The 11,515-nt window shown below is 42.3% G+C and overlaps 2 protein-coding genes across 5 annotated transcripts; one reads left to right on the top strand and one right to left on the bottom strand.

The window, feature by feature from the left end:
* Positions 1-50: 50 nt before the first annotated feature.
* Positions 51-5,148, bottom strand: LOC108280706 (collagen alpha-1(X) chain). The gene is made up of 5 exons (XM_017496033.3): positions 4,142-5,148; positions 2,707-3,163; positions 2,359-2,439; positions 2,119-2,199; positions 51-2,039 (listed from the first exon to the last, which is right to left on the bottom strand). Exons 1-5 carry the CDS (start codon positions 4,199-4,201, stop codon positions 1,135-1,137), a joined length of 1,584 nt encoding a protein of 527 aa, XP_017351522.2. The 5' UTR covers positions 4,202-5,148; the 3' UTR covers positions 51-1,134.
* Positions 5,149-5,292: 144 nt separating this feature from the next.
* On the top strand, positions 5,293-11,317 carry LOC108280512 (vitamin K-dependent protein C). 4 transcript variants are annotated; one of them, XM_053673604.1, is made up of 10 exons: positions 5,293-5,397; positions 5,582-5,631; positions 5,783-5,857; positions 6,830-6,990; positions 7,097-7,121; positions 7,214-7,321; positions 8,551-8,691; positions 8,793-8,914; positions 9,367-9,484; positions 10,335-11,317. In XM_053673604.1, exons 3-10 carry the CDS (start codon positions 5,788-5,790, stop codon positions 10,883-10,885), a joined length of 1,296 nt encoding a protein of 431 aa, XP_053529579.1. In that variant the 5' UTR covers positions 5,293-5,397; positions 5,582-5,631; positions 5,783-5,787; the 3' UTR covers positions 10,886-11,317. The 4 variants fall into 4 exon arrangements, with proteins under 4 accessions (XP_053529579.1, XP_017351037.1, XP_053529581.1 ...); XM_017495548.3 differs by lacking the exon at positions 5,293-5,397 and having other exon boundaries at positions 5,407-5,631; XM_053673605.1 differs by lacking the exons at positions 5,293-5,397; positions 5,582-5,631 and adding an exon at positions 5,421-5,532.
* The last annotated feature ends 198 nt before the right edge of the window (positions 11,318-11,515 follow it).

Below are 11,515 nucleotides of genomic sequence, written 5' to 3'. Positions count from 1 at the left end.
TGTTTGTGATTGTAATTTGTATTATTCACATATTATCTGGTTGTACCAAATTCAGCCTCGATCACATCCTTGTGCTAAGATTATTCTTCATGATTATGTTACTAGTACATGGCAGTAAGTAGTATTATAGTTATGGTCATGATTTAAATTAACCTATTGGGTTTATGACTCTCATAGTGATTATGTATTTAACCTAACCATTACAGAAACATCCTAAATCTTATCTGTTTAGTAGCCATAGCAGTTACATTTAGGACAACAGCTATTACAGAATAACATTTTCTAAACGAAGGATCTTATCAATAGGTTCATTATTTAGGATAATCCGAACTTCGGTTTTCTTAGAGTTTACTTTCTACCACTAGCTGTTTCTCTGAAGACATAGTATGACTATTTAATTAATTACATCTTAAACATTTAAAGTACTAGATAAGGACGGCACACGTCCACGAGATATAAATGAATTGAAAACAACGGAAAGATCTGTAAATGAACAGACTTGTATTTTGAAAGGAATTTGCTTAACCTTCCGGAAAGTTCTCGTCCAGGTTCTCGATACAACCATGCACTTATGAAAGACTTTAAGAAGGAGAACGGGAGAACGTAGCAGAGTCAAAGTCATTCCTATGGAAACGTCCATCTACCAGCTGGCAAAACACGAGCGGACCTAGCTGGTCAAACTGGTAGACCATCTTTGCAAGTTGGTAGCCATTTCTGAATTAGTGCTACAAATGCTAATCATTTTTATTAAGAAAATCACACGACGGTGAGGCAATTAGAAAATCTCAGACGTTTATTGATTGATTTAATTAAGCTGGAAAATAACTTACCAGCTGGGAAAGATGGTCTACCAGTTTGACTCGTGATTTGGCAGCTGGTAGCCGGACAAACCACGATTTTTCAACACAAATGGAAGATCACCAAGAAATACAGTTAGGATAGATGAGATTAGGATAAAGTTTTGCAAAGTCAGACAACATAACAGTGTCAAAACCTCTGATAAACGATCTTTCGAAAAGAACTGCTATACCTGAATATGTAGAAAAAATAGTCAGAGCAGGTGAGAAGTATCGATATAGATACAACAGAGTTTGTTGTCTTGAGTGAAATGTGGCATTTGAACAACGATTACGTTTATTCCTCGTCTACTGCTTCCAGTGTACCCCAGCTGTATGTGCCAGCGATAGGGTCAGGTACGTCTCGGGATAATGGTTCATCACAGCTGTCTGGGTAAAGCAGGAAACCAGAGAAGGTGCTACTATTCTCACTGTTGGTACACATACTGTTACTGTTTATGTCCTTTACCTGGATCCACACTTGGTCACCCATGTTCAGGTGCAGAACCACCACCTGAGAGACCATACCAAGGTTTGTTGTTCCGGTGCTTTTCACGATCGGGAAAAAATTGCGGAAGAGCCCCACTTTGAGGACTTTGTTGAAGATACACAAATTGTAGCTGAAGCTGTACGTGCCGTTGACAGGAGCCGTGTAGACACCACGAGTGGGGTTGTAGTGTAACTGTGCATTGTAAATGATTATGCTGAAGGGAACAGGTCTGTCTGGACTTGGGATACTGATAGCGAGTCTTGCTGAAAAGCCTGACTGGATGGCAGGAGAGCAGGGACCAGGAAGACCTGTCGCTCCTAGTTCTCCTTTTTCACCTTTAGGACCACTTACCCCTTCAAGCCCCTGAGAACCAACATTCCCTTTTTCACCCTTTGGACCAGGAGGCCCAGTCATTCCATCTGCACCTTTGGCCCCGTCCTTGCAATGGCACACACCTTGTTCGCCTTGATCGCCTTTCAACCCATTAAGGCCTGGAACGCCGGGGTTACCTATTTCACCATGATCACCCTTCTCACCTTTCGCCCCAGGTTCTCCTGAGCCTCCTGGGAGGCCTCTAGGTCCAACTACTCCTGGTAATCCAACTTCTCCTGGAGGTCCATTCACAGAATCACACAGTGAAGGGCAATCCCCGGGGGGTCCAGGAGGTCCTTGGTTCCCTGGCATCCCTTCCAAACCCATGTCTCCTTTATCACCTGAAGAACAAGGAACCATGAAAATCTCTGCAGGTGTTAGTATAGTAGTAAATGTATCATCTAATGAAGGCATACTAACCCTTGAATCCACGCTCTCCCATCAATCCCACTGGACCCAATGGACCTTCGTTCCCTTTCATACCTTCATCACCTTTCTGGCCTTTAAACATTGAAAGTAGCAAAGTGATTAGAATTGAAACTTATACAATCACCGAGTTTGTAACAAATTACTCAGATTGTCAAATCAACCCATGACCAGCATAATATGACTGAACAAACCTACAATCTTCCAAAAGAGCTGTAGGATGTCTATATTTACCCTTAAGTCCTGGTAGACCTGTGAAACCTGGCTGACCTCGGGGACCACTTAAACCTCTACTTCCTGAACTCCCAGGTGGACCTGGTGAAAAATATTAAAAGCATTGGGCACCAGACACTACGAGCTATAAGTAATACAAGAGGACATACAAATTTGTTGTTCTGTGGAGAATCATAGCAAAGAGCTTCTCAATTTCGGTCCTCATAACGCATCATTAATCCCAACACACCTGATCCGATGCATCCTGTTGTGCTGGAAACAAGGAAACTTCAAAACTGTTTAGCGCATTGGGTTCGCAGGACTGAAATTGAGAAATGCTTCCACAGGAATATGTAAACGCATCATTACCTGGTAAACCTCTGTCTCCTCTTTCACCCTTTGGGCCACCGCTAGCTCCTTTGCACAAAGAGCAGGTGCAGAACCAAGGTACTTGATCTGCAGTTGGGGGCACCGGCGCTTCCAAGATCATATTGCAATATGTCAAGTCTGGCATGTCGAACATGCGAGACCCTTGGGAATTAGCCCCACTATCTGGTGGAAAGGGATAACCCTTTGGTAGCATAGGGTAGTTCTCTCCAGCGCGTATCTGTGGAGGGACATAATCCGTCTTGTTGTAGTCATGTTCTGGCAAGTGGTTCTCAGGCAGTGGAGGATAAACGCCAGTACCCCAGTATTCGGGAGGAATGGGCCTGTCCCGTGAGCCAGGTGGAGGAGGTGTAAAATTCCCATGATCTGTTTTGTTATTTATGAACATTCCTTTTGACAAGGCTGAGGATGCCAGCAAGCCTAAAAATACCTTTATCATCTGGAAGAAAAGACAGACGGGTAAACGCTGTAGTAAAGGGGCCGAGTTAAAAGACTCACAAGAAAGGAAACATGTTCTCGAAATTGTTTAGAATCTACAAAGGTAACTGACTTAAAACCACAATCATAAGCGGAGCAAGTATTTTAACCCCGACTTTACATTTCCAAACTGTTGAATTCTCGATTCTGATTGGTCAGAAGGTGTTGATTCTTTTTCAATAACAGCAGCCTTGGCAGTCGTGCCAGTTGCAGGGCTGTATTCTAAAATGTTATTGTTTGTATAAAAAAAAGAACTACAAACTTGTATGATGGATGCCCCACATAATTTAATCTTAATAAAAAAAATAGATAATAAATGTAAATGCTGTAATCATTGATATTGGGATGTTTTCTGTAATGAGATGTTTATTTAACATTTATGGAAGGAGTCTCTAGTGTCCGAGCTTCGTAACACTCTGGACTTAAGCTGTAACTTTAAAAAAAAAAATACGAAATAAAAAAACGTCTAAGGACAGATCTGTTGTGTTTTGCGGTAACAAGTCGAACTTTTTTGTCTTCGGGAGAACCGTCACTGAAAAACTGTCACTTTTTTAAACAATGGACGACATCGATGGATAAAAAGTACGACATGTCGATCTTTAATAAGCAAAACATTGGAATCATTGCCAAATTGCTTTGGTAGAAAAGAAATAAATCAATTCAGACTTCGTACCGGGCTGAATCCCACCTCGTCGTTGATCGCTCTCCCAGACCAGCATTTTTATTCTTTGGAGATTTTGGCGAGAACATGATAACATTAGGTAGCTAGCTAGTTTATTGTTGTTGTTGTTTATTTTATTTAATGTTTTTTTGCACATGATAAGCTACATTATTACAGTATATATGCGAGTCCTACTTCATGGGCGTGTTATACAGATGAATCTATATGCATATCTGCAACAATCGTGATGTATCGTGAGAAGTTAACGGATATACTTACGACTGGTGAGAAGTCTCGAGCCGTCATCTGGATGAATCGCTCACAAAGTAAACCGTGCATCCAGCGCCCTGATCAATTTATAAGCCTCGCCTAAAAACACTTTTTCGCAATATGACATGTCCCCTGCGGGCCGGTGAACAGAGTAGGCGTAGGCCTAGATGCGATACGCCGTTGTCCTAGACACAGAATAAATAGGGCTTTTTTCCCCCTCTTAAAACCTTGCTGGCACTCGAGAACATGTCCTGCACAATGATAAGGAAAATAAGGATTGGTTGTTCTCGGCACTTCCCTTCTCCATCCTCATGTTTCAGAGGCTGGGCTGATGTAAGGATAAGACACCATAAACCATAAAGTGATCCATTTGGCACAACTGCCGATGTGGACTCAATTGTTGACGACCCAATTAATTTGCCCAGCCGCTCATTCACGATCAATTGTATGACAAAGTGTATTTATTTCAAGCGTTTACAGTTATGAGTCGTGTGCTATTGCAACCACCGTGGACAAATCTCAAGTGTCCTAGAAACACAAACGCAGAGGAGTCATTTGGGAAGAGCTTTAGCCTCGGAGCGAGGCCTTGAGAGGTCACTCTCGGGGCCAGCAGAGCCTCCGGGGGCTGACCACACCTCATCCTCCCTCCGCTCGGCCGTGGAACCCAAGATATCTCTATTCTTGCTCAGTCGGGAAATGAATGAAATATATGGGACAGGCTAATCTGTGAAATAAAGCTTGTTGACAAAGACTATAATAAAAGATTAATGTCTAGCGCTGATATTTGTCCCCATTTCCACACCTCTGGGCCCTCGGATGGTGTTTTTCCTGCAGAAGACTATGAAAAGCCTTTGTTCAGGTAACTAACGTAAAGAAAACCACTACATGTGCGCACGTTCTGTACAAATTGTGACCTTTGTCAAGGTTCTGTCTGGGTGAGCAACTCTTTATAGATCAAAATATCGAGCTAGCAAAACTCGGACGTAATGACGTGTTCGTTTTGAACAAAGATAAGCGAGGAATGAAGCACAACGGTGGCGTGCTGTTATCGGAAAATAATCAACGTGGCGGTGCGATGAAGCCTGACGCAATCATACCGCCGTGAAATTGACAACGTTTGGAGCAGCGTAAGCTCCCGGGGTTTAGATTTCTGAACTCGTGCTGTCCAGAGTTTAGAGGGCAGGGACGGATTCTGAGCACGTTAGTCAGTCATTAACGCAATTTAAACAGAGCCTCCAGCATCACTGCGCTTTATTTTACAACACGTAAGTAAAATGGCTGATTGTTTATTGAGATCTACATTCAGACGTTCCTTGATAGTTTGTCTCTGAGTGTCTAGCCGCTATGCACTTGTATACAGACGATCGGAAGCTGATGACGGAGTTCTGGCGAACAGGGACGCGAGTAAAATAGTTATGTAGAATTTCTGACACATATGTCTTCATATAGGTTTTCTTTGAGGAGGAAACAGACAGTCTGCTTGTCAGATCCGCGACCTGGTAATATATATTTACTTTACGTTTTAAGCAAACTAATAAACAGAAAGTTATGTTTAATATGTTCGATGTTTGTCTTTCGTTGTCGCCGTATGAATTTTATTCATATAATACGTCTGTAATAATGAGGATCTGGGTGTTGTTATGTCCGCAGTGACCATGGCGAGGAGGCTTTTGCTCTGTTTCGTGTTGATTTTTCTCTGGGCTGCTTCTGCGGTGTCTATGTCAGGTATGACTTCTTTTATTTATTTATTTATTTATTTATTTTAAAATTTAAAATCCGGGAATTTTACGGTAAAAAATCTGAGTGATTACATGTTCTGAGTAGTGAGTAGATCAGGGATTGTTAAGTAGCTCCAGATTTGGACCTCTACATGCACGTGCAAAATTATTGACACCTTTGGTGAATATAAGCAATGCAAAGCTTTTTTTTAAAATTTTGAGATTTTTTATTTTGCCTCTGAACTCTTCCAAAGTCGAAAGCTTTTTTTTTTTTTTTTTTTTTTTTAAACCTCCCAACCGATCAGGTCACATGTTATGGAAAAGAAAACATGGAAGACGAAAAGTTTGTCAGTGAGTGAATATAAGGAGGTTTACGACATGCTGAATGGAAAATTTTCTTTTGCAATATTCCGACTTTGTAATATAACTCGTTACCATAGTCGCACCGATCGTTACTTCATCTACATTATTATTCTCATTTAGAAAGTTAGGCTAGTTAGTTGAAGTCCATACAGGATTTCGTTGAGGTTTTTTATTTTATTTTTCTTGCAATTCTTGATTTTGACTTTTTTGTGCCTTTTTTTTTTTTTTGCGGAAAACTGCTCGGATTTTTGCGAAATCGCACTCGCTCGAAAATGTCTTGCGCGTGTTTGTCTTTCGCAGTCGTGTTTGTTGGTAAACGAGACCTTTCAGCTGTACTCGTGTTCGACGCACGTGAATCGAAGAGGGCTTTGACTGAATGCGCGTCGTGATGGTGTCACACGACGCGTATCGGCTGAAATCTGCCGCGTTTCCTTGATTTTGTGTTAACTTCTGCGAGCGCAAAATCCTGGAAGGACTGATAATAGCCAGGAATGGTTAGGTGGTGAGGTGCTTTTGTGCCACATGTCATGGATTTCTACTATTTAAAAACAACAACAATAATAAATAATTTAAAAAAAGGAATAAAATCTCCTGATTTTAAGCTTTTATGAATCAGTTTTTTACAGCAGTCCGAAAGCACACACGCTCCTGCGCTCTAGACGGGCTAACAATTTCTGGCTAGAGGAACTCAAGCCTGCATCTTTGGAGCGAGAGTGTTTAGAAGAGCGGTGTGACTTTGAGGAAGCTAGAGAGATCTACCAGAACAGAGAGGCCACAGTTAGTCATTTCTTCTTCTTCTTCTTCTTCTTCTTCTTCTTCGTATAGTTCTTCTAAGATCCTCTGTGCTTCTTCACAATATCCGCATGTTCTTTTCCTCTTACAGCTACAGTTCTGGATGGTGTATACAGGTAAGTGTTGGTTTTGTTATTTAAAGGTAAATTGCAGCGCTATCTTCAAACCCACGTACTATCTCTGTGTATTAATGTTTATTACGCGTCAGACGGGAACCAGTGTGTCCCAAACGCCTGCAAGAATGGAGTTTGTGTGGATCAGTACCGGTCCTACATCTGCTCCTGCAACCCTGGCTTTGAAGGAAAACACTGCTTAGGTGAGTATTGTGAGGAACAGGGACATGGGGTTCCCAAACGCAGAATACAGACATGGAAGTAAGGTTCAAACGGGTTTTGTTTAAGGACGTGAGGGTGTGTGAGAAAGCTGTGTTGAAATAGTGTGGTCGGGGTCGGGATTCGAACACCAAAAGTCTCCAATTACATGGAGTGGATCGATAGCTTGACCTCGCGTCGGGGGCGTGAGAACCGAGTGCAGAGCTGGAGGTCGGAGTAAATGGGCGTGTCTAAAGGTACGGGCGTGTCTAAAGGTTTCTCGTTCTTGCTTGGAAGAAGATGATTGACGCATGCAGCATTTCCGTTGCTTTATTACTCTACTTCTCAGACAAAGCTTTCACGTTTTGTGAAACGTCGTGCCGTCTCGGATGACAGAAAGAATTTCCGAAGATGTTTGTCGTTTTCGCCATTCTTACAGTCAAAGAAGGGAAAGAAGCTTGGGAATAGTGACTACAAGGTACACACCCGCTGTCTACATCAGACTTATGTTGGGCTGAATAACAGGAAAGAGATGACCTTTAGAGACGCCCGTACCTTTCGACACGCCGGACCATTACTCCGACCTGCAGCGACCCACACTTGAGCCGGTGTGCCAGATGCGAGGCGAGGCGAGGCGGGACTGGGTGTAACTGAAAGTGAGTTTGAATTACAGAAAGAATTTAAATCAACAGTTCTGAAAGCAGAATTGTATTCAAATTTGTCGTGGAATGATGTGTTGTAGCAGTGTTAAAGGAATACTCCACCCTGTTCTTCTTCTTCTTATTATTATTATTATTAGCGCAGCGACAAGGGAGATTAATTGGAGAAAAAAATGTCAACAATTTCAAGCATTAGAGATAAGGTTTCGCTGTGTTTAGCTCCTAAAAACAAAAGAGCAAGTGTTTCTTTTCTCACGCAACACTTTCCAGCATAGTTTTATCGTAGAGTGCCTAGTCGGCAATCTCTGGTGGTATTAGCATGAAAGCTGAAGCAGTGTACAGATGAGGAGGTAAGAGAGCTGGACAGTCTAAAGGACTAAAGCGCCGCTGCGTCACTGTCCTTAGCTAGAGATTACTCCCACTGCACATCTATATTCAGGTAGTGGAATGGCATTCCTTACCAAATAAACCTCCATTGAAGATCACATGTTAATTCTAAAGATTAATACGCAAGTCGTTCAGGGTGGATTTTTTTTCCCTTTAAGACTGTATTCTGAGACTGATTTGACCTTCAGTTATCACACACACGAACTGCTCGGTGGACAACGGAGGCTGTGATCACGACTGCCACGAGAGGAACGACAAGACAGGACGCTACTGCAGCTGTATTAATGGATACGCCCTCCACGACGACTTCAAACAGTGTGTTCCAAAAAGTGAGGACACGGCGATTTCCTTGTTGTAGATGAACTCACGGGCATTCCAGGTCTCCGTATTGTTAATATTTTTTACAGTAGTGTGAACTGTGGATTTTCAGATCAGCGGTCTTGCGGACAGATTTTGATCGCTAAGTCGTTCTACAGACCGAAGCCCATGGAAGGTCTACAACCTTGGATCGCTGGTGGTGAAGTTGGCAAAAGGGGAGAGAGTCCTTGGCAGGTATAAGAATATAAACAAGGATCTTGGAGGGGAAATCTCGGTTTGTTATGACCCTTTGGTTATAACAGATATTGCTGCTTCTGTACACACGATTCAAAGTTTGCTTAGAGTTAATTAGCGCACTGATGCTAGCCTAGCATTTTCAGCATTGCTAATACACACTCGGCCCATATAATTGTGTGTGTTCCCATGACTGATTTGGGGCTGGTTTGGGGGCGGGGCTTAAAACGAAGGGTTTCATTTGTCACTTCTGTGCACACAGGTTGTTATAGCTGTAGGTTCATCTGTTAATGTTGAACAGTAAATGTAGTGTAAAATCCATCCCTCCACCTGTGTTACACATTTCTGGAGTCATCAGAGGCATGTTTAAAAGAATACTGAAATGGAGATTCTGATCTTCTGATCTGATGCTTTTCAACATGGTGCCATTTACATTTGTCTTTCCTTCCCAGGCTGTTCTTTTGAATGCCAAAGGACAATTTCACTGTGGCGGCGTCTTGATCGATGAACTCTGGGTTCTCACTGCTGCTCACTGTCTGGAGGGATTCAGGCGCTTCGCCGTCAGACTGGGTTTGTTTTGGGAATTTTATGGTCGATTCGCACTTTTTGACCGTGAAATTTGAAAATCGATGACAGACGAATTTTTTTTTTTTTTGAAATGAAAATAAATAAATAAATAAATAAATAAAAAGGCTCCGTCCAGAAACTTTAATGGGTTTTTGTGTAAAAAAAAAATAAAATAATAAAAATTGTTCCTATAAAATGCTGCAAAAATGAGACCTAAAACCTGGAAATGAGTTTTGTGCTCCTGGTTCCGTCGTCCCGACGTCAATAGGTTTTTTGTCAAATGCCTGGAATAAGGTCTGTGGTTAACACGCGCTCGAGATATTCTCACGTTTTATTCTCCGACATAAAATACATCATTAATACCCGACTAGTGACGTTGTTAAGCTTTTCAGTGTCTTGAAAAAGACGCTCGCTAACAAGTGGCTAAATGGGACTACAGAGGTTGTCGGGGACGTTAAAAGTCATCACGATAAGTCCATTTAACGCAAAAAATTTGAGGACACTAATTACCTCGAAATTTTTAAGTTGATAAATCAATTTCTTTAAGCCGGATACACTTAAATATAACAAGTTTGAGTTAGCCAATCACATATTACTCGCTGATGAACTACCTGACAGCTGCTCCATGCCCGCTGCTCTCTGTATTGCAATCTCTGAAATTCCTGGTCACCATACATTGTCGCACTTAATAAACTTGATGAGTTTTTCGACTACTATTCACTGTAATACATCGCTCCCTGCCGAGTACGTGTGATGCTGCCCTTAAATTTGGTCAAAATATAGCGGGCACCTGCGTTTGACCGTGAAAGCTTTTGTCTGAAGCTTTTTGTCTTTCTATTAAAATCACCTTTAGGAGACTACAAACGTTTCCAGTTCGAAGGATCCGAGGTCACCCTTCCTGTGGTCAAAATTGTCCCGCACCCAAAATACAATAGCCTGACGGTGAACAACGACATAGCTCTGCTGCGTTTGGAGTCACCCGTAGCGTTCAGCACGTACATCGTCCCCGCCTGTCTGCCGAGTCGAGACCTGGCCGAGCGCGTGCTCCACCTCAACGGCACCATGACGGTGGTGACAGGCTGGGGCAAGGACAAAGAAGGGACGGTGCCGTACAGCTCAGATCTCAAACACATCAGCGTGCCAATAGTGGAGCACTCCGAGTGCGCGCACCACATGGTCAACAACCTGACGCAGAACGTGCTGTGCGCCGGCAGCATCGGGAGTACCGTGGACGCCTGCAAGGGTGACAGCGGCGGCCCCATGATGACTCTATACCGCAACACGTGGTTCCTCATCGGCCTCATATCCTGGGGCGAGGGCTGTGGCAAGACGGACAAACTGGGCGTCTACACCAAAGTCTCCAATTACATGGAGTGGATCGATAGCGTGAAAAATCAGCTGTGATCGAATCTTGTTGCTTCAGATCTGTTCTGTCTATCGTTCCAGATTTAGTTAGGACTTTTATTTTAGCTTAGGCTCTTCTTTTGACTACAAACAAGTCCCCAAACTTTAAAATCACATCAATATCATCCCTACTGTGGGCAAAGTTCATTATGGCAATGAAAAGTTGGATAGATAAGAGAACTTGTTAAGTGGCTGCTCAAAGATACTAATTAGACTCGTAGAAGAATTATAGAGCCCTTTTTCGGAGGGGGTTCAATTTAAATTCGGACATAGAGTAATCCCACGAGTTTATTTCTCTCTGGATCGGCCGTGTCAGTGCTTTGCTCCCTCCTCTTCTTAGAAAATCACACACCAAATGGCCTACTGTTGAAATACTTTTATATAATGTTTTGTAAATAATTTCCTTTTAAATAATAAAACATTAGTAATGAATTACCATGTGTAATAGTGTTTCACATCATTAACCACTGAAGGACAGCACAGTAACACTGCGGTCATTAGTCATGAGTTTCACTTTATTGTTTAAACTCGTATTAGTATGGTAGAAATACGCGCAAGCAGCATTTTTAAGTGCACCGTAAAACCGTATAAGTTCCTTTAACTCGAAAAATCGGAGGAAACTGATTACCT

This window comes from Ictalurus punctatus, chromosome 20 (assembly GCF_001660625.3).
Source record: "Ictalurus punctatus breed USDA103 chromosome 20, Coco_2.0, whole genome shotgun sequence".
NCBI classification, from domain to species: Eukaryota; Metazoa; Chordata; class Actinopteri; order Siluriformes; family Ictaluridae; genus Ictalurus; species Ictalurus punctatus.
The sequence above is the reverse complement of the archived record's forward strand: the minus strand, read 5'-3'. Positions and strand labels throughout refer to the sequence as shown.